Source organism: Engystomops pustulosus, chromosome 6 (assembly GCF_040894005.1).
Source record: "Engystomops pustulosus chromosome 6, aEngPut4.maternal, whole genome shotgun sequence".
NCBI lineage: Eukaryota > Metazoa > Chordata > Amphibia > Anura > Leptodactylidae > Engystomops > Engystomops pustulosus.
The window spans coordinates 99,255,470-99,279,655 of record NC_092416.1 but is presented as its reverse complement, the minus strand read 5'-3'; the positions used below and the strand labels follow the sequence as shown (position 1 = coordinate 99,279,655).

Here is a 24,186-nt window from a genome sequence, read left to right as displayed (position 1 = left end):
GCATCAGTGTTCAAAAGTTATAACCATATAAAGCGACGCAAGTCAGAATACAAAAAATGGGGCTGAGCCTTAAGCTACAAAATGGCCGCGTCCCTAAGGGGTTAAGCAGGAGCATAGCACCATTTCAAGTGGTAGAGTTAGCATGGTCACAATGTGGAACACCATCTTCAATTCTCCTCAACCTCCCCTACAATCAGATATGTCCTGTAGTACCAGGAGGAAGACTGTGACCTACATGGTGAAAGATTTATCTGCCAATCTGTCTTTTGATACTGAAGGATGTTTCTCTCCTTTTAGTTTCTGCATGAGAAAATTGGACACATAGCCGATCTTGCCCTCTATGCCATGGAGGTGGTGCCTTGCCCTGCAGCAAGTGTGTTCTCAAAATGCTTATTCAGCACTACTTGGGGTGACATCAATTGAATCATTGAATAATTGAATCTGCATATCCATAAGATTTAGGGATTGATCTCACATGGTTTGGATGTTCCAGGACTTGAGTTAGTGGTTAGATAGTCCAATCTAACAAATACTGCATTAGCTGGATTTTAAATTGAAATTCTAACAAAATAATGCATAGAACACACAACAACTTTAGAATGGAATCGTTGGCAGGGAATAACAGAGGCAACACAGGTACATTTGAAAGAAAATGAGCTGACTGGATTAAATTAATCTCAGTTCATCTATTAGGATTACCATAGACAAAGTATTACAACACTATAAACAAAACCAAACAAAGGGCTGTCACCACTAAGCCTGTGTCAAGAACAAAACAGAGCGGAGAGCTCCATGCACAGGACGATTATTATTAATAAATAGTGGTAAGCGATATCACTGCAAATACTACTAAGCTAGTACTACCTATTGAGACACTGCCTAATCAAAAGTCATCTACAAGCAGGATCAAGGATTGTATGCAAATGAGCCTGAGGGGCTTCAGGCTCCATAGGTGTTAATGGATCCTGGAGCCCCCCAGGCTCACTTGCATATAATCCTTCATCCTGCTGGTAGATGCCCTTTAACCCCTTAAGGACGGAGGGTTTTCCGGCTCATTTCTCGCTCTCCAACTTCAAAAATCCATAACTTTTTCATTTTTCCGTGTACAGACCTGTGTGAGGGCTTATTTTGTGCGTAACAAATTTTACTTTCCCGTAATGTTATTTATTTTAACATGCCGTGTACTGCGAAGCTGAAAAAAAATTCCAAATGTGGAAAAATTGAAAAAAAAACGCACGTGCGTCACGTTCTTGTGGGCTCAGTTTTTACGACTTTCACTCTTCGCTCCAAATAACACGCCTACTTTATTCTTTGGTTCGGTGCGATCGCGGTGATACCAAATTTATATAGGTTTTATTGTGTTTTAATACATTTTCAAAAATTAAACGAATGTGTACAAAAAAGAAAAAAAAATTTTTGCCATCTTCTGACGCTAATAACTTTTTCATACTTTGGCGCACGGAAATGTGTGAGGGGTCATTTTTTGCGAAATGAGGCGACGTTTTCATTGCTACCATTTTGAGGTCTGTGCGACATTTTGATCATTTTTTATTTCATTTTTTATGTTATGTAAAAAGGTGTAAAAGTCGCATTTCGGACATTTGGGCGCCATTTCCCGCCTCGGAGGTCACCGCCGGCCGTAACCGTTTTTATATTTTGATAGATCGGGCATTTTGGGACGCGGCGATACCTAATATGTCTGTGATTTTTACTGTTTGTTATGTTTTATATCCGTTCTAGGGAAAGGGGGGTGATTTGAACTTTTAATATTTTATTAATTTTTTTTATTTTTTAAACTTTTTTTTTTCTTTTTTTTTTCACTATTTTTTAGACCATCTAGGGTACAATAACCCTAGATGATCAGATCGCTCCTACCATATACTGCAATACTACAGTATTGCAATATATGGCGTTTTTGCAGGTCTTACATTACAATGAGCCACTGGCTCATTGTAACGAACCTGCATAAACCATGTAGCCTCGTGTCAAGAGAAGACCCGAGGCTACCATGGTAACCGATCGCCGCCCCCCGATGACGTTCGGGGGCGTGGCGATCGAAAAAAAGATGGCGGCGCCCGCGCGCCGCCGTCTTTTAAACGCCGCCCGCGACTTTGCGGGCGGCGTTTAGAGGGTTAATAGCCGCGATCGGTGCAAGCACCGACCGCGGTTATTAGCGGTGGGGGTTTTGTGCAAAATGCAAAAACCCCCACCTCTGTATGAAGAGGACTCAGCCCGTGAGCCCTCTTCATACTTCCCTTATACCTCTGCGCCGTAGAGCTACGGCGCAGAGCGTTAAGGAGTTAACAATTTATATGGTACCAACATATACAAGTACGAGGAAGATGACCATGAAACGTGCGTCGGGTGCTGTGGTCCCACTATACAATATGCAACCTGGTTTGAGATTGCCTCAAATTTTTTACTTTTATCGGGTCATTATATTGTCATAAACTGTGTTACTATTGTTTGTGATGTTTTTGTCAGTACTGTTGATGCGGGTTATTGTGATGACTTAGTGCATTTTCCTTCTATATGTATATACACTTTATTAGGTGCACCATGCTAGTAACGGGTTGGACCCCCTTTTGCCTTCAGAACTGCCTCAATTCTTCGTGGCATAGATTCAACAAGGTGCTGGAAGCATTCCTCAGAGATTTTGGTCCATATTGACATGATGGCATCACACAGTTGCCGCAGATTTGTCGGCTGCACATCCATGATGCGGATCTCCCGTTCCACCACATCCCAAAGATGCTCTATTGGATTGAGATCTGGTGACTGTGGAGGCCATTTGAGTACAGTGAACTCATTGTCATGTTCAAGAAACCAGTCTGAGATGATTCCAGCTTTATGACATGGCGCATTATCCTGCTGAAAGTAGCCATCAGATGTTGGGTACATTGTGGTCATAAAGGGATGGACATGGTCAGCAACAATACTCAGGTAGGCTGTGGCGTTGCAACGATGCTCAATTGGTACCAAGGGGCCCAAAGAGTGCCAAGAAAATATTCCCAACACCATGACACCACCACCACCAGCCTGAACAGTTGATACAAGGCAGGATTGATCCATGCTTTCATGTTGTTGACGCCAAATTCTGACCCTACCATCCAAATGTAGCAGCAGAAATCGAGATTCATCAGACCAGGCAACGTTTTTCCAATCTTCTACTGTCCAATTTCGATGAGCTTGAGCAAATTGTAGCCTCAGTTTCCTGTTCTTAGCTGAAAGGAGTGGCACCCGGTGTGGTCTTCTGCTGCTGTAGCCCATCTGCCTCAAAGTTCGACGTACTGTGCGTTCAGAGATGCTCTTCTCCCTACCTTGGTTGTAACGGGTGGCGATTTGAGTCACTGTTGCCTTTCTATCAGCTCGAACCAGTCTGCCCATTCTCCTCTGACCTCTGGCATCAACAAGGCATTTCCGCCCACAGAAATGCCGCTCACTGGATGTTTTTTTCTTTTTCAGACCATTCTCTGTAAACCCTAGAGATGGTTGTGCGTGAAAATCCCAGTAGATCAGCAGTTTCTGAAATACTCAGACCAGCCCTTCTGGCACCAACAACCATGCCACGTTCAAAGGCACTCAAATCACCTTTCTTCCCCATACTGATGCTCGGTTTGAACTGCAGGAGATTGTCTTGACCATGTCTACATGCCTAAATGCACTGAGTTGCCGCCATGTGATTGGCTGATTAGAAATTAAGTGTTAACGAGCAGTTGGACAGGTGTACCTAATAAAGTGGCCGGTGAGTGTATATTGTTATGACTGTTATAAAACAGTTGAAATATCCCCCTAGGGTCTTTTATGACCTCATGGGGACATATATAGTAATAACACACAACACAAAATATATGAATATCTATATCATAACAAATACATTCACATTTCCCCATATAAAAAAAATCTGTTACATTACAAAAAACATTGCCATTGTCACTCCGGGACCATACATATTATATATCAAAAAAAACAAAGCAAAATAGTGAATTCATTAATAAATTTGTAAATTTCAAAAATCTGTACCATAAATCACAGACAAAACCTTTTTTTCACTTTTAACCCTAAAAAAAAAAACTAAATGTTTGGCAATTTGTTAAAACTAAAAAACTATTTAACCAAAAATCTAAAAATAAAATGTGTCCCCCCCCAAAAAAAAAACACTGCTAAAATTTTAAAAGTAGTTCGCAAAAAGTTATGGCCCTTCACCTGCCGCAGGCAAAAATTTGCTATAAATGCCTGGTCCCTAGAGCCTTTTCAGGCCGCATCACGGGCTTTATAAATAGCTTTATTCACCTATTCTGTGAAGTTACAAGTAATGGAAATTGTCTCTTTTATTATGTATCGTAGGCTTTTTTTAATTAGCAAATTAACTCAAAATGAATTGTTTTGATATATATATGTATAGTCTATGTTACCTGATACCACATTATTTACAAAGACAGCTAGTTGCTGGTTCCAATAGAGCCCTAGAAATTAAGTGACACCCTTCTTTTAGCTGAAAATTGTTCCCTTCAGATAAGGATAGCTACAGTGAGTGGAGGTGGGCGTGGCCTCCTTGGGCTGAATCCAGCAGCTCCTCCCCATGCTTTCTCTGCATGCAGCAGTAATGTCATGTGACTAGGGTGACATCATAACAGATCTCTTAACACTAGCAAACTGTTCGCCAACCATATATATCAAGAAATCACAGCAGCCTGCATGGAGAGGATTAGAATGTATGCAGACATGCTGTGATTTTTTTATGTGGTCAGACATGTGCATGGGGTACAGATTGCTAATGTTAAGAGGCTAAATGACCTATGATGATGTCACCTTGCTCACATAACAATAGATGACGCCCCACAACTCACTCTATAGATCCCTAGATATCAGGCAAGTTTTTAACTCTGATCTTATGGGGATCTGGCGAAATAATTTTTAGATAAAAGAAGGGGGTCGGATAATTCCTTTTTAAAGAGCGTGACAAAAGAATTGTATTTTATAGTGAGAAATATTACTATGTTTTTTTACATATTAATTTATATTTTGTGTGTGTGTTTTTATTGCTTTATGATGTCATAAAAGACCCCTGGTGGACATTTTCACAGTATTTTCTTTTGTTTTAACTTATTTTGTTTTCCAGTGTTACTGAGGCATTCATACTAGTCCCAAAGAATCCAGAAATCTGGTCCTGATACTGCAGACTCAAGGCTAACTGAAAGAAACCGACAAACTCCCACTACAGGGTAAATATTAAATTACTTATCAATATTTCTCACAGTGAGAAAGCTGAATTTATCCCTAAACAACTAGAGAACTGGAGAAGAAGGTTTAAGGATAGAAACTACAAACTGAGGGTTTTATCCTCGGCCGAAAGAAGAATTGCTAAAATTGATAGAAATACTTTACTATCTAACACCCATGGGAACAAAACCCAAATTCCAAACCCATCTCATTTGTAACCATATTAAGCAATCAATTCCATCTGGTTAAGAAGGTCATAACAAAATACTTACCTATTCTGGAACAAAATAGAGAGCTAAAAAATGTCTTTTGGAAGGAGTAAGGTTTATTTCTAGAAACGACCCTACTATTGGCTCCATATTGTCCCCAAGTATGTTTAAAAGTAATACTGCCAACTCAAAGGATTACACATGGCTGCATCATCCTGGCAACCATAAGTGTGGTCACCTCAGGTGTATAGCCTTTGAACATCTGTCTGTTACTGACTATTTTACTTCAAGTGTCACCAATGATAAATACAAAATTACCACTTACATGAACTGCAATACTACATTTGTAATGTATGTGATAAGTTGCACTATGTGTAACATAAAATATGTTGGGTGCACAACCAATCCCCTTAAAACCCGCATCAGGAAACATTTGTCTGACATAAAAAATATCAACTTAACTAATATGTCAGCTGCATTTAGGTAGCAGGGTATAGAAAAGGTAAAAAGACCTGATAGAGGGGGTGATCACAGGAAAAACTTGATGAGTATAGAGACATATTGGATGTTTGTTCTAAAGACTAATCACCCAACAGATATGAATTTGAGGCAAGATCTGGTATTATGTTATCATTCATTTGTGGTCCAAAATACTACTATGCCAGGTTTATTGTAAATTTGTAGCATTAATATAAAAATACATGTTATCTTCTTTCTTTCTATTTATGTACTGATTACATTGCTGTAAGGCATAAGGATATACATGTTTTGCATGCCTTGTTTATTGATCTTTGCAATTTCGCAGTAATAATTTGTTAAAGTGTAACCGTCATTTCAAAAAACTTTTGATATGTTGTAGGGCAGGTAATTTTAAGCCCTCTTGCATTTGGATTGGTTACCCGAAAAAGAAGCTGAGACTACAGAAGGAAAGACACGCCCCCATCTCTCTCCCTCCAATCAGCTGATTACCTCACGTGTCACTGCCCCAGCACTCAGTCATGTGCAGGGAGAAGCCCTCACTAATGTAGTAACAAAACACCTACACTTATCTCTGCCTCAGCTTTCCCTACACTTGTGTATACACACATAATCCACACAGACAGAAACTGCAGCCCCCCCTCCCGCCATCACCTCACACTCCACAGGAAATGGCAGGAGAGAAGAGACTCCAAGCTGTGCCCTTATGTGCTGTGCTGAAGTTTTACTTAGATAATAAATAGATAGATAGATAGAAATATATCTCTGGTGTCAATGGTCAGCAGCAGGTGCTTGTGATAAGTTGACAGGAGGAAGTCCCTCCTCCATCTTGCTGATTGTAGTTTTTTTGAGAGCTGGAAACACTGGTTGCTATGGGCCAAAAAAAGGACTAAATGAGGACCGAGAGGCAAAATATTTTGAGGAATGATTCCCCGGGACACCGGGAGAAGAAATCTGTTTTTTAGTTTTTTTTTTTTTTTGCTCAGAATGACGGTTACACTTTAATGCATGGTATCTTCTTTTCAATCTATAAACTATTTGCCATCGGGGGAGTATGCTCTTCACATGAATCACGTGAGAATTTTTCACGTGTTCGTCACGTCACACGCCAACCAGAGTGGAATCTTTAACCCCTTAACACTCTGCGCCGTAGCTTTACGGCGCAGAGGTACAGGGAATGTATGAAGAAGGCTCACGGGCTGAGTCCTCTTCATACAGAGGTGGGGGTTGTTGCATATTGCAGCAAACCCCCACCGCTAATAACCGCGGTTGGCGGCTATTAACCCTTTCATTGTCGCCGGCAAAGTCGCTGGCGGCATTTAAAAGACGGCGGAGCGCGAGTGCCGCCATCTTTATTACGATCGCCGCGCCCCCGAACGCCATCGGGGGGCGGCGATCGGTTGCCATGGTAGCCTCGGGTCTTCGTTTGACCCGAGGCTTAATGGCTTCTGCAGATTCGTTACAATGAGCCAAAGGCTCATTGTAATGAATGAGCTGCAAAAATGCCATATATTGCAATACAGAAGTATTGCAGTATATGGTAGGAACGATCTGACCATCTAGGGTTAATGTACCCTAGATGGTCTAAGAATTAGTGAAAAAAAAAAGAAAAAAAAAAGTTTAAAAAAAAAAAAAAATTAATAAAATATTATCACCCCCCCTTTCCCTAGAACTGATATAAAACATAATAAACAGTAAAAATCACAGGCACATTAGGTATTGTCGCGTCCCAAAATGCCCCATCTATCAAAATATAAAAACGGTTACCTCCGAGACGGGAAATGGCGCCCAAATGTCCGAAACGCAACTTTTACACCTTTTTACATTACATAAAAAATGGAATAAAAAATTATCAAAATGTCGCACAGACCTCAAAATGGTAGAAATGCAAACGTCGTCTCATTTCTCAAAAAATGACACCTCACGCAGCTCCCTGCGCTAAAGTATGAAAAAGTTATTAGCTTCAGAAAATAGCAAAACATTTTTTTTCTTTTTTGTACACATTTTTTAATTTTTGAAAATGTATTAAAACACAATAAAACCTATATAAATTTGGTATCACCGCGATCGCACCGAACCAAATAATAAAGTAGGTGTGCTATTTGGAGTGAAGAGTGAAAGTCGTAAAAACTGAGCCCACAAGAACGTGACCATGTGCGTTTTTTTTCCAATTTTTCCACATTTGGAATTTTTTTTTCAGCTTTGCAGTACACGGCATGTTAAAATAAATAACATTACGGGAAAGTAAAATTTGTTATGCACAAAATAAGCCCTCACACAGGTCTGTACACATAAAAATGAAAAAGTTATGGGTTTTTGAAGGTGGAGAGCGAGAAATGAGCGAAAAAACCCTGTGTCCTTAAGGGGTTAAATGGTTCTTTTGTCTTTGGAAGTTAGAGACCATGATTAAGCTCTAAGCGAGTGAAACACGTAGGTCATATTCCAGGGACACCGCACGTTTGGATTCTAAATAAAAAGAAAACTTTTTTCATCTACACACCTCCTGAAGCACTGGCATCGTTCTTTTGCTTGGAGGTTGTGCCCGGAGTCTGTGGGGCTTATTGGGGTTTCGTGCGCTGGGATTGGAACAAGTTTGAAGGTGAGCTGGAACATTGAACTTTTTTTATACATATACAAGTGGTAAAATACTGAGATATTGGGGCAGATTTACTAACAGTTCAAAATGCAGTTTGGCTGTGTAGTGTGCAGTGCACCAGATTCAGGGTTTCTGGTGCATGTTCTTCATAAATCTGGCGCTCCTGCACAGCTCCAACAGAGTGCACCACATTTTTTTTTATACATCTTTAACATAGGGCATGCAACTCAATTCTGTCGGACTTTGCATAATAAATCCCATGATGCCTAGTGCAGCTGCAACACAAAAGGGTCCCCTGCGAAACAAATGTGAAACAGACACTTCTTCAATACATGTGCAAGCAGTTTGCTCTGAAAAGAATGTGCAAAACCCGCCAGAAAACTGGTACATGGCCCTTAGTAAATGTGCCCCATTATGTGCCAACATATATATATTTCTATTCTAAGGAGTCTAAGGGGCAGATTTATCAAGCTGTCTGAAAGTCAGAATATTTCTAGTTGCCCATGGCAACCAATCACAGCTCAGCTTTCAATTTGCCAGTGCTCATGAATATTTTAAAGGGAAGCTGTGATTGGTTGTCATGGGCAACTAGAAATATTCTGACTTTCAGACAGTTTGATAAATCTGCCCCTAAGTGTTTGTATTGCTGCACATTTGGCGATGCTATTATATCCATAATTCCAAAAATTTTCTTTCTCAGTGACGCAGTTTTAATTGTTGCAGAGTTTAATTAAATGAAATCATTTAATCCTTTTGCGACTACCATCTGTCTATATCTTCCTAACCAACAATTAGCAGATATATATGGTAGATTCTGACGTGGTTCTAATTTTTCTTTACAATGCATACGCAGTTCTGCTAAACTGTAATTCTTGTGTCCCTGCTTGTTCAAATCAATTATACAGCCAGTATCCAAGGTCCCTGCCCAGCACCATCCTCACTTTTTCTTAACCCCTTCCCGACATTTGACGTAATAGTACTGCATCGCGGGAGGTGCGTTCCCGCAAAATGCAGTACTATTACGTCAAGCTTCTGGCGCCGGCTCCTGAACGGAGCCGGCGCCAGAAGCTGCGGGTGTCGGCTATATATTATAGCCGACACCCGCCTCTAACACCCGCGATCGGAGATTTCTCCGATCGCGGGTGTTAACCCCTAACACGCCGCGGTCGCGCTGACTGTGGCGTGTTAGAGGCATTTAAAGTTACCTGAAATTGAATCGGACCCCCCGCGGCGCTTACCGGGGGGGTCCGCTGCTCCGATCGCAGCCCCGGGACTGCCGGTGCCCGGGGCTGCGAGATCTCCCTCCGGAAGCCGGGTCCGTGCCTCCTGGCAGGACCCGGCTGTAAGACACTGGGCATGCGCAGCATGCTCAGTGTCTTACATTACACAGTGCAATACATCTGTATTGCACTGTGTAACCTGTAAAAAAGCTTGAACAAGTGATCAGAAGATCACTTGTTCAAGCTTAGATGACAGTAACTGTAAAAAAAGTAAAAATAAATAAATAAACGTTTTTTACAATAAAAATAAATAATAAAAGAAAGTGAAAGTCCCCCCAAACACCACATTTCCCTTTACACAAGTAATAAAGTATAAAAAACACTAAATCACAAAAAAAACCCACTTATTTGGTATCGATGCGTCCGTAACAATCTGTACAATAAATCCTAATCATAATTGGACCCGCTCGGTGAACGTGGTAAAAAAAAAAACCCAAAAACATGTCAAAAATTCAAACTTTTTATCAAATTGCTTTACAAAAAATGTTCTAAAAAGTGATCCGAAAAAGTTACAAGCACCAAAATGATACCAATAAAAAGAGCAACTTGTCACGCAAAAAATAAGCTTACAACCAGCTCCGTAAACCAAAAAATACTATAATTATGCCGCTATAAAAATGGCAATACTAAAACAAATGCAATTTTTTCTATTCTAGTTTTCCTTCAATAAAATTGGACAAATAAAAATAAAACTATATAAATGAGGTATCACCGTAATCGTAGTGATCCGTAGAATAAAGATAATATAGTATTGTTATGCTACAGTGAACACCCCCCCCAAAAAATGCTAAAAATCCAAAAGAAGAATTGATGATTTTATTTTCCTCCACACGTAAAAAGTTAATAAAATTGCTTCAATAAGCTAAAAACCCACTAAAATAAAGTTTTTTTTACAGTGCATCTCGTCTCGCAAAAAATAAGCCCTTATTTGTCTAAATTGCTTAAAAAATAAATAAAGATTGTATAGCCTATAGCCAACGAGCGTTGTTATAGAACGGTGCGGCGGGTAGTGACTTTCCAACACCGGTCAGGGTAAGACGGCAGCTGTTCACTGATCGGGGTAAGACGGCGGCTGTTCCTGACAGCCATCCATCCTGCCCCATGGACCAGAAGGGTTACGTCCCCCCCACACACCCCCAGTTTATTATTGCTGCTATTGGCTCATCAATTCAGATGAGCCAATAGCAGCGAATTTACTTATGACGTCAGTAATACCGGTCACCATGTCTGTAGACACGGTGATCGGGGTAGGGTGGCGGCTGTTCCTGACAGCCACCAATTTTGCCTTGCGGTCCAGAGGGGTTTTGTTGCCCCCCTCTGTCCATGTTTGCCGCTATTGGCTGGTCGATTTGGTCCAGCCAAAAGCAGCAATATTCGTCACAATGGGCATTGCTAGGGTGAATAAGAGCAACACTTGGCGATAATTTCCCTACGAAAAACGAAGATATGGTACAAAAGTGCTGGCTGTGCACATTGTACAGATGATGCTGTACAACTCTTACGAGCTGTTCCAATGTGCAGGTCCTGCCGTATCATTTCTCCGTTTTCAAGAGGAAGATATTAGGAAACTAATATTGGGACAAGAAGGACGGGGCCCCAGTACCTCTGGTTTAGATGTTCCTGTGTTTTGCCAGGACAGCATTTTCCCGGTGAATTCTGCTGCTTCTAAAGATAAGACTCAATAAAGAGTCTGTTCCAAAAGAGAAGTTAGGATGGACACTACATACTACTAAGAGACCTGCGACAACTCCAGAGTGACAAAAGTTTAGTTGGTCCCTTGATATATACTACCTCCTTATACACTAGACATTCACAATTCACGCCCAACCTATTGTGAATTAATTTTGGTAAAATGAATAATTGTAACAACTGTTATGTCCCGTTGCTCCCTATACCCCTCCATTATTTCATAAGGGGGGCCACATAACGGGCACTGAACTTTCCAGAAATAATTGAAATTTCCATCTTGGACTCCATTGCACATCATATTTGGAAACCACCTGTATGTTCAAAATGCTCATTTCACCACGTGTATTACACTACACCACATATTACACCTTGCTATATTCCCCAAGGGGTGTACATTCAACAATTAGGGTCACTTTTCGGGTTTTCCTCTGTTTTGGTACCACTACGTCTCTCCAAATGCATCCTGACACATGTGAAGGATTTCTTGCAAATTTGGCCTCTAAAAGACAAACTTCCCTCTTTTCCTCTACTGTGCGCCCATAAAGCATTTTATATGCACATGTGGGGTACTTCTACACTCGGGAGAAATAGTTTTACACCTTTTTTGGGGTTATTTAATATATTATCCCTTGTGGCTTACATAAATTAGGGGTAAAGTGACATTTATAGGAAAATTTTCACCTTTTTAATGATTAGGGCCTAATTGGATCATTCACCTGTAGGGGCAAATGCATATATTACACATTGCAAAATTCTGTAAGGGGTGTGCGTTCAAAAATTAGGGTCACTTTTTGGATTCTTCTCTGTTTTATACCACTAGGGTTCTCCAAATGCATGTCAAACATTTCTGTCAAATTTGGCTTCTAAAAGGCAAACATTCCCCTTTCCTTTTACTGTGCGCCCATACAACATTTTATATACACATGTGGGGTACTTCTACACTTGAGAGAAATAGGTTTACACATTTTGGGGGGTTATTACATTTTTTTATCCCTTGTGGCTATATAAAATTAGGAGTAAAATGACCTTTATAAGAAAATGTTCACCTTTTATCTATTTAAGTCCTAATTAAATCAAACACCTTTACGGACAAATACACATATTACACCTTGCTAAATTCTCTAAGGGGTGTACTTTCCAAAATGGTGATACTTGTTGGGGTTCCGCTCTGTTTTGGTACCACTACGGCTCTCTAAATGCATCCTGACACATGTAAAGGATGTCTGTCAAATTTGGCTTCTAAAAGGCCAACGCCCCTCTTTCCCTTCTGAGCTTCACTGCGTACCCATACAACATTTTATTTGCATGTGTGGGGCAATTTTATACTCGAGAGAAATGCTAGTACACATTTTTTGGGGTTGTTTCATCTTTAATGCCTTATGGGATACAAAAATTAGCCGTAAAAGTGACTTTTTTGGGAAAATGTTCACCTTTTTCCTTTTAGGGACCTAATTGAAGCAAACACCTGTAGGGGAAAATACACATATTACACCTTGCAGAATTTTCCAAAGGGTGCACTTTCCAAAATGGTGACACTTGTTGGGGTTCCCCTCTGTTTTGGTACCACTAGGGCTCTCCAAATGCATCCTGACACATGTAAAGGATGATTGTCAAATCTGGCTTCTAAAAGGCCAAAGCCCCTCTTTCCCTTCTGAGCCCTACTGTGCACCCATACAACACTTTATATGCAAAAGTGGTGCAGTTCTGTGCTTAGGAGAAATAGTTTTACACATTTATGGGGTTGTTTAATCTTTTATCCCTTGTGGCTAACAAAAATTTGGGGTAAAAGTGACTTTTTTTAGAAAATTTTCACCTTTTTTCCCTTTTGGGGCCTAATTGAATCAAACACCTGTTGGGGAAAATACACAAATTACACGTTGCTAAACTCTCCAAGGGGTGTACTTTCCAAAATGGTGTCTCATGTTGGGGCTTTCCTCTGTTTTGGTACCATTACGGCTCTCCAAATGCATTCTGACACATGAAAACTTTTTCAGCCATATTTGCCCTGCAAAAACGAAACAACGCTCTTTCCCTTCCAGGTGCCCCCCTGTGCCCGTACAGCATGGTACAGTGACAAAATGGGTATTGGCATACTCAGGAGGAATTGCCCTCAACATTGTAAAATGCATTTTCCTTTTTAACCCATTGTGAAGGTGCAAATTTTAGTGTTCAATGAATCTATAGTAAGATAAAATTACATTTCTCTAATTTCACTTTCATTTATCTTTCACCTTCATGAAACGCTCATAGGGTTAACAAAATTCCCAAAGGTTGTTTTGAATATTTTGAGGGGTGTAGTTTCTAAAATGGTGTCATTTGTGGGGGTTTTCTGTCATGTGGGCCTTATAAAGTCACTTCTAACTAAATTGACCCTCCAAAAGTAGGTTTTGATGATTTTCGTGAAAATCTGAAAAATTGCACCTAAAGTTATAAGCCTCCTAACATCCTAAATAAAGGAAAAGAGGTTTGAAAAATGATGCCAAGTTAAAGCAGACATGTGGAAAATATTAGTTATCAAGTTATTTTAGTGATATGACCAATTTTGAATTTGGAAAACATTGTTTTTTTCAAAATTTTTGCCAAATTTCCATTTATTTCATAAATAAATACTAAATATATTGATTAAATTTCTCAACCAGCATGAAGTACAATGTGTCACGAAAAAACAATCTCAAAATCAACTGGATATGTTAAAGCGTTCCAAAGTTATAACCACTTAAAAAGACACATGTCAGATTTTAAAAAATGGGCCGTGTCAGGAAGGTGAAAAGTGGCTTCAGCGTTAAGGGGTTAAAGGAAACTTACCACTTTCAATGGTGCTTCTAAGCTGCAAATGCCTTGCACCAGCTCAGGGTGAGCTGGTGCCAGCGCTTATTTTCATTATGTTTTTAAAAAGATGTAAAGCGTTTAAAAGCTTTAGTAATCTTTATATACCAAGTAGATCATCGCACCGTGGTCCGCACTCGGCACACCATGTGCGCGACTGTGCATGCTCCTGAATAGTAAGCGGTCGCGCTCATGGTGCCCGAGTGCGGTCCACGGTGCGGTTCATCTACTTGGTATATAAAAATTGGTATAAAAAGCGTTTAAACGCTTTACATCTGTTTAAAAACATAACGAAAATAAGCGCCGCCACTAGCTCACCCGGAGCTGGTGTACGGCATTTGCAGCTTAGAAGCACCATCGGACGTGGTAGGTTTCCTCATTCTCCCTACCATTCAGCATCATTATCATAGCACTCCATCTCCTTTTGAAAGCTTTACCTCACTACTGTTTCAGTACTGCCTGCATCACTCTGTTTCTGAGCTTGGTCTCAGGACGGATGAAAAGGGGATAGTGATGAGTGGACTTATCAGTACAGTACTGACCAATTGCTGGTATTCACCCTTTAAATGGGTTCGCTCACTGATCGGTGCTGACTGCAGTCTGGTATGAACCTGCACATTGCAGTTCGGGTCTACTCATAACTACAAGCTGATGATCACCTGCACTCTGTTCTCACTCATCTAGACTGAGGTAGAGAGATAAATGTATCACAGCAAAGTGTTCCAGGGATAAGTCAAAGAGTTAGAGTTATTATAGTGTTATATTATACTATATTTCTAATATTTTCTAATATGAGGAAGGATTCAGATGTAACCTATAAGTTTATTATATATGCAGTGGCTTGTTATTTATTTTACTGTGACATGATATTGAAAGGTTGAGACTCTAGGACAGTGATGGCAAACCTTTTAGAGACCGAGTGCCCAAACTACAACAAAGACCCGCTTATTTATCGCAAAGTGCCAACACAGAAATTTAATTTGTGATTTATACTCCCTTCTCTGTCTCAGTTTTCGTTGATACCAGCACCCTGAGGACACCAATAAAGCAGAAAATAGTCCCAGGTAGAACTGTCACTTTAAAATACCTCAGTGCACAGCAAGTCCTGGGCTGTCTGGGACTGCAGGAAGATACCTGGAGTTATCTCTGGTGATGGCCTGAGTGCCCACAGAAAGGGCTCTGAGTGCCACCTCTGGCACCAGTGTCATAGGTTAGCCATCACTGCTCTAGGATATAAATTCCTGGGCATGGGATGTGATGTAAGGATTTATTCTTACTGTCATAATTAGAAGTAAGGACTCTTACCACTGATGGGCTAATTGGCAATAGCCTTGTTGGTCTTTTTGCCTTCCAACAGATCAACACTGTAAGCTTAAAGGTTGTGTCTTTAATTAAATTAATCTACTATGATCTTACTATTATGCTACTATTATAGAAATGATTAATATATGTCTGCAGCCACCAAGGTATCTTCTAGTACTCTACTGGGCCAATCCATCCCTGGTTATAAAGGTTCCCCTTGGTCTACCCCTTACATGGAGTAGTCACCATTGACTACAGAATCAAATAAGAACTCATCTACAGTCTTCTACAGTGATATACAAAATGGTAAGAATTATTAAATGCTCTATATCAGATAAAGAAAAACTAAATTTCTCTGCTTAGCCCATGACACTGTGATAATATAAAAAGACAATTTTCTTTCATATTTTATTATAACAAACTCAAGTATTTATTGTTAATTATTGTTACTTGTATGCATTTAAACTTGTTTTTCTATGGTCAGTGTCAGAGAATTTTCTTCATCTATTACATTTTATGATGTATAAAATAGTTGATGCCCAATAAATACCTATAGATGATTCCCTTATTGTGAAGGAAGAACAGTCCAATGGCAATCTCAGCAGCATAAAACCTACAAAAAAGATATATTTGAAATATATTTAAAGTAATGATCAGTATTTAATGCAGAGTTAAATAGGTTGGACACTCCACTATATTTTTTGTAATGTGTGTTCATGTTGGAGGGGGGAAGGATATTAGGTAATTTATCGATATACATCTAGTCAAGGTTTTGCACCACCTTCTTGATATGTAAAGTGAAGCCTCTTGTCTTTTACCCCATCAGCCAAACTTTCCTGACCATAAAATAACAGAAGAAGAAGGGTCATGTGATTTCTAACTGGTTCATGAAGAATCACACTGACAATAACTTAATCTTATATTCATGAAGACTATATATATATATATATATATATATATATATATATATATATATATATATATATATATATATATATATATAGGTAAATTATCTAATATCCTGACCCCCACAGTTAAACACATTACAAAAAACATGAGGTAAAGTGGCCAACCTCTTTAAGATGTAATGAACATAAACATTTACTACACTACATTCAAATGTTGGAAAAAACACTAAATACTTGCTCTATTAGGAATCCCTCAACATGAGGCAGTCATGTACGAAACACAGCCTAAACAAAGAGGTGTCTAGGATTCTGTTAAATGAGGGGAGAAGGGGGTTATAAAGAGAGGTGCAACAGGTTTGTTGAGCCACTTTACTTACATAGCATGTGGCTCCTTGAACTTGCCAACTTGCTGTATGTGGTACATAAGGTCTCCACCATTCACATATTCCATAACAAAATAAAGCCGATCCTAGAATGACAGCAATAGTACAAATAAAGCATTATGAGTAGGTTACTGTACATCTACTTTTGTGAAACGTGTGATTTTAAAAGATGTTCAAAACCCAAATATATTATGTTTTAGCTGATATCTTCATCCTGATCTAAGTGACTTCTGGTTCTCAAAAGATCTAATGATTGAGTCCGATATCCACACAAGACCCAATGCTATTTGTACAAATATTTCACAATGGACTATACATAAATTTAACATATACAGGCGGTCCCCTACTTAAGAACACTCGACTTACATACGACCCCTAGTTACAAACGGACCACTGGATATTGGTAATTTATTGTACTTTAGCCCTAGGCTATAATAATCAGCTGTAACAGTTATCACAGGTGTCTGTAATGAAGCTTTATTGTTAATCCTGATTCTTATGACAACCCAACATTTTTAAAATCCAATTGTCACAGAGACCAAAAAAGTTCTGGCTGGGATTACAATGATAAAATATACAGTTCTGACTTACATACAAATTCAACTTAAGAACAAACCTACAGACCCTATCTTGTATGTAACCCGGGGACTGCCTGTATTACAATTAATCTGTGGTATGATACAAAACTATGAATTTAAATTAAAAATAAAATAACGATTAAGACAGAATAATAAAATTACTAGACACACAAATTCCCTATAAAACACCCCATTACTTAGATAAATGTCAATGCTCACTTTTATTTTTATATCTACCATACATTGCCTTACAAAGGTATTAGGCCCCCATGATCTTTTCTGCCTTTTGCCACATTTCAGGCTTCAAACATAAAAATAGAAAAATTACATTTTTTGGTGAAGAATCAACAACAAAGTGGGAAACAATTGTGAACTGAAACAAAATTTATTGGAGATTTTAGACTTTTGTAAAAAATAAAAAACTGAAAAGTGGGGAGTGCAATATTGTTTTGCCCCCTTTTCAGTGCAGCAAACTAACTCCAGAAGTGTAGTGAGGATCTCTGAATGATTCAATGTTGTCTTAATTGACTGATGATGATAAATATAATCCACATGTGTGCAATCAAGTCTCCATATAAATACACCTGCTCTGTGATAGTCTCAGGGTTCTATTTAAAGCGCAGAGAGCATTATGAAGACCAAGGAACACACCATGATCTATGATACTGTAGTGGAGAAGTTTAAGTCGGATTTAGATACCAAATGGATTCACAAACTTTAAACATCTCAAGGAGCACTGTGCAAGTGATCATATTGAAATGGAAGGAGTATCAGAACACTTTACAAGGAAAAGACTGAATAGAGATGCAGTCAAGAGACCCATGATCACTCTGGATGAACTGCAGATATCTACAGCTGAGGTGGGAGAGTCTGTCCATTGGACAACAATAGTTGTACACTGCATAATCTGGCCTTTATGGAAGAGTGGCAAGAAGAAAGCCATTTCTCAAAGATATCCATAAAAAGTTTTGTTTAAAGCTTGCCACAAGCCACCTGGGAGACATACCAAACATGTGGAAGAAGGTGCTCTTGTCACATGAAACGAAAATCGAACATTTTGGCCACATTGCCAAATGATATGTTTGGCGTAAAAGCAACACAGCTCATCACCCTGAAAACACCATCCACACTGTCTAACATGGTGGTGGCAGCATTATGGCTTGTTCCCCTTTTTCTTCAGGGAAATTGATTGGAAGATGGATGGAGCCAAATACAGGACCATTCTGGAAGAAAACCTGTTAGTCAGCAAAAGACCTGAGACTGGGATGGTGATTTATCTTCTAACAAGACAATGATCCCAAACATAAAGCAAAATCTACAATGGAATGGTTCACAAATAAACATATCCAGGTCAGGAGTGGCCTAGCTATGGAGGAGAGCAGATGTGCTGCACACTAGCTCCCGCTCTGTTCCAGGCCCTGCAGTGCCTTATGCATCACCCGGCACCCAGAACTCCATCACATATGGGTCCTAAGATGAAGGGGACTCCACAGAACCCCGTGACACCCCAGCTTCGGGTCTCCACCAGGGGTATTTGGCCGTTTTCCAACCCCGGTTCCCACAGCCTCAGCTCCCACAAGGCCAAAGATGGAGGCGTCCGGGAAGCCCACCGAAAGTCAGTAATTCCCCTAGGTTGGGCAGCAACAGGTCTTTTAGGACCACCGGAGGCTCCCCAGGAGAATACCCAGAAGTTCAAGCACCCCACTTACTGGCCAACTCCAGTATTCCAGCTCGTGGTGCACCTCCTGTGTCGCGCACGGTGCCTGTCATGGCCGCCGGACACGTGTCACAGCCAGCACTAGAAGAGGAGGCTGACTGCTTCTGGGACGGGAGTGGAGACACCGGTGGGGACCTCGCTCCACAGCCACAACAGACTCTCCAGAAGGAGTGTGTTGGCCAGCCAGGACTGGTCAGAATCCCTTACCCGGACACCTGGGCTCAGTGCCTACTAACGGCTCAGGGGATTGGCAGGACACCCCGGTCCTGACCCATCCAGCTCCCAGCATGCTCACAGCCACTCCCTGGTGCTCTTTGCAGGTGGTGGCTGAGATCCACGAGGCCTTCTCTCCCGGGGACTCCCTGGACTTAGTGGAGCAGGCTTCAGGCCTGACTTTGCCACATACTCCACAGCAAGAACGACTGTCAATACCGACTTCTCCACTTCCCTCACCCAAGATGTAAGCACCATATCTCCAGCTACATCTCAACATACCCCTCATGCATTCACAGCCTAGTGGGGTCCCGGAACCACAATTACTGTCCCGGCCTCGTTACTCGGGTCAAACTTTTCCCAATGCTCGAGTGCTCGTATCGAATAATGAACCCCATTGAAGTCAATGGGAGACTCGAGCACTTTTCACTGAAAGAACACATTGAAAGAAAACTGAAGAACACATTGCAGATGTTTGCAGATGTTTTCACTGAAAGAACACATTGAAAGGAACACAGTGAAGAACACATTGCAGATGTTCCGTAGATCTGCTAACTTATCCGAAGACATGCGTGCCAAACGGTGTTCTTCATAATAGTATGTGAAGAACAAAATGTGTGGAGAACACATTACAGATGTTTCCATACTGTGTTTCGTTAAGTAAATGCTCGCTCATCTCTAGACTTGTTACTTCTCCTCTCTTTCATTATTTTCATCATCCAGACCTTTGGGATGCTGTGTCTCAACATCATATGCTGCACTCCCTGGCCTTGTCCCCACGGGTATTTGTGGCCAGTCAGACATCTGGCCTTCAGCCCTGAGGGCCCGAGATCCTTCCCCACACCCAGATATCCTACGCCTGATAGACAACAGTCATTCCTACTCGCCCAAGCCCTGGAGGACCTGGGTGATCTAAGCACGCTTATGACACATCTGAAGGCTAGAGAGGACATGGAATGTTTTGTGCCTTGCCTTGAACAATTTTACAGTGCTGAGATAACAGTTCTGAGGGGGGAGGTCCAGCAACTACAGGCCAGAGCTACAGCCGTGGAAGCTACTCACAGGATCAAGTAGACACCCATCCTGCAACCCTTGGGACAGCTGCATTCAGTGCTCCGCTCCCTCTTCAACTCAATTTTAGAGGTCCCAGAAGATTTGACAGAGCTCACCGGGTGTTGCAAGCCCGTCCTTCTCCTGATGATCAGCCGCGTGACATAATATGCCGAGTTCACCGCTAGCAGCTAAAAGAAGTTATCATGATATTGAAACTTTCTCCAGCCCATCGCTGGCTAGTTTCTGGGTGCTGGGTGATGTTTTTTTTCTCAGTAATCATCTGTTTTCTTTTTAGGCAGGGGGACCCTAGACACGGGCTCCCTTAGTAGCGGGACCACTTTCCACCATGGGACTCGTATACAGCCAGCCTGTATACGTTGTTTATATTTCCCCTCCCATTTGTTAGGGTTTGATAGTTGAACCCACCTGCATCTTTTTCCTTTTAGTTTATTGGCTTTTCCCTATTCCATATTGTTTCACTTCTTGTTCATCTTCTCCATCCCTGTGTCTTCCTTCTTTCCCTTCTGGTCAGTGGCTATGGCGTGAGTGGTTGTCCTTTTTGTTTACACTTGCACACTCTTCTCTTATCCTCAGTGTTTTCTCTTATTAACCTTACCCTTTGACTCCAACGTGCTCTGGTGGCCGTGCCTCCCCCTCTTTTCCCTGGGTCCTACAGTTCTGGAGATTTGTAGCAGTTTCCCCACTATGGCGGCGGTAAAGCTGGGTTCCCTGAATGCTAGTGGGCTAAATATCCCCCAGAAACGCTCCCAGGTTCTTAATAAAATGCATAAGCAAGGGGTAAAGGTTTCATTCTTACAAGAGACTCATTTTAAAACTGGTCACTCTTCAGTAATCAGGGACCGTTATTTCAAAGCCTGGTTCCACAGTACTAACCCAGAGTCAAGCTCTAAAGGTGTGTCAATTGCAATCCACCACTCTCTCCCTCGCGTGGTCCTGGGCAAGGAGATGGATGAAGCAGGTAGATATGTCTTCCTTAAACTTCAGATCTATGGTCAAACTTTCACTTTTGCTAAACTATACCTGCCCAATTGTTCCCCAGTGGCAGCATGCAGACACATTCTAGCAACCCTGTCGGAGTTCTCAGAGGAAATGTTGGTGGTAGGTGGTGACTTCAATTTCCCTTCTGACGTTAGATCCGATACTTCTTCAGGGAAGAGTCACATTTCGCTTTAACAGCTGGGGCCCCTTAGGAAGGATTTACCCACCTACACATATTTCCTTTTAGTTTATTGCTTTTTCCCTATTCCATATCGTTTCCCTTCTTGTTTGTCTTCTCACTCTTTATGTTTTCCTTCTTCTTTCCCTTCCAGTCAGTGGCTGTGGCGTGAGTGGTGGTCCTTTTTGTTTACACTTGGCACAGCTGGGGCCCCTTAGGAAGGATTTACACGATCTGCAGTTGGTAGATATTTGGCAGATATTACACCCAAGTGATAGAGATTACACATATTTTCCCCCTGCCCACGACTCCTACAGTCTCATTGACTTTTTTCTTCTTCAACAAAGGGGACTGACTTGGGAGCCCACCGCCTCTATATGCAACATAGTAATATCAGATCATGCCCCGATTTATCTTTCGCTTGCAGTGCCATCTGTCTTCTCCCGCCCTTGGTCATGGCGTCTTAACAATAACTTGCTCAAAGATGCGCTTTTTATCCAAGACATCAAGCATACAGTTGCCTCCTTCCTACAGACCCACAATCTATTCCCTGAAATTCTCCCGATGAAATGGGAAGCACTTAAGTGCAAGCTCCGGAGTCAACATTAGCGTCCTAATGAAACCAGGGAAAGATCCTTTATCCACAGCCAGCTATAGACCTATCTCACTCCTGAACATTGACTTGAAATTATTTTCTAAGATTCTGGCTGACCGCTTAGCCTTGCACCTTCCAAATGTAATCTTTACTGACCAGGTGGGGTTTGTGAGAGGCAGGGAAGCTAGGGACAATCTAAACAAAACACACCTCCTGATGGCACATGCAAATGCTCAATCCCTTCTTACCTCCTGTTGATCGAAGCGGAGAAAGCCTTTAATAGGGTCCATTTGGGCTTCATGTCGGCCACACTCTCAGAGTTAGAACCTGGTCAGTAGTTTTTGGGAAAGATCCTTGCACTCTCCCAACAGCTACGGCCGAGTTGATGGGTTCTTCTCAGATCCCATCACAATTCGTAATGGCACAGGTCAGGATTGCCCTCTCTCCCCCAAACTTTACATCATTGTGATGGAGCATCTGGCATGCGCCATTAGGAACAACCCAAACATCCAAGGTATCCCGGTGAGCTAGTGACAGTATAAAGCTGCGTTATTCGCATATGATGTACTGATATATGTGACACAGCTGAGAATTTTGTTCCCCACACTATATGAAGAAGTTGAGTCTATGGCCAATTGAGTAACTTCAAAATCAATTATAACAAATCAGAAGCGTTAAAGGAAACCTACCACTTGAAGTGGCAGGTATAAGAAGGAAATACCGAGCTTATTTTTGTTAGTGTTTTAAACCACTGTATCGCGGTTTAAAACACTTTTTAAACTTTATGGCCGAAGCTGCTTAGGAAGTGAAGGTCGAGCCCGTACCACCCTGTGCCGAAGCAGCTTCGGCCATAAAGTTTAAAAAGTGTTTTAAACCGCGATACAGTGGTTTAAAAAAAAATTGTCTTGGTTTGGTCCCATCAATGTCATTAAGATGGATTCCTTTACCTTTCCAAGGAGTCCAGATCCAGCCTTCTGCATCCTTTTTTAAATCCATCCTTTCAGCCTTGCTGCATTTTATCTGGGGCACAACATGCCCAAGAATTGGTTGGTGGTACCTTGTCCCTGCTAAAATGGTGGAGGGAGTGGGCCTGGCCGACTTTAGATTTTATCACCAGGCATCTTCTTTATTGAAGCTATTAGATTGGCATTACCACCAGTCCTCCAAGCAATGGTTCCAGATTGAGCAATATAGCTCCATGATCCCATTACGCCTACTTCCCTGGGTGCCTTACCGACAAGTGGACATTGAGCCGCAGACTGCCCCTGGAATTATGGGATTCCCTCATTCAGTGTAAAATTCTGTACAGACCACTCAGCCCGGTTACACGCTTATTCCAAAACCCAGACTTCCCGCCCACTTTCTCTAGATCCATCTTTCCAGGCCATTGGGCACACGAGGATCTTTGCATATTCAACCTATTGGGTGCGGCTCCGTTGCCTTCATTCAGGAATCTCGAGCCCTGAGATATCCCATTTACCATGGCTGGAACTCTCTTGGTTCCTTTCTTGGACACCTGGGTCCTGAGGCAGTTTTGAATGCCCCGCCAATGCCCTATGAGGACCTCATCCACCGAACATCCCCACCAGAACGCAAAACATACAGCCTCTTAGTAAAGGAATCAGATAATTCTAGTCTACCTTATGTTGCTAGCTGGGAGAAAGAATTGGGTGTAGCTCTGTCGGCAAAAGAATAAGGCCTTTCTTTTTACCCACACTCTCAATTGCATGTGCTTTGCAGGAACACAACTACAAAATACTCTCTAAATGGTATAGGGTTCCGGCCCCACTGCGTTCCATCTATCCTTCACTGCCGGACACTTGTTGGAGATGCGGTACTGAAATGGGAGACATGCTCCACATATGGTGGTCATGCAGTAAACTTCTTCCCTTCTGGAACCAGGTTTTTGAGATCTTTAAACGCATATTGCCCGGCGAGATCGGGAAACAAAAGTGTAGCT

At 41.3% G+C, this 24,186-nt stretch overlaps 1 protein-coding gene across 3 annotated transcripts in view; it reads right to left on the bottom strand.

Annotated features, from left to right (window-relative positions):
• Positions 1-24,186, bottom strand: part of PRKCG (protein kinase C gamma) — a 556,381-nt gene that overhangs the window by 98,760 nt on the left and 433,435 nt on the right. For all 3 annotated transcript variants that reach the window (XM_072110472.1, XM_072110471.1, XM_072110470.1), the window contains 2 exons: positions 16,888-16,979; positions 16,153-16,215 (listed from right to left, as the gene is read on the bottom strand). In XM_072110472.1, coding sequence (XP_071966573.1) covers positions 16,153-16,215; positions 16,888-16,979 — 155 coding nt within the window. The remainder of the gene's footprint in view (positions 1-16,152; positions 16,216-16,887; positions 16,980-24,186) is intronic.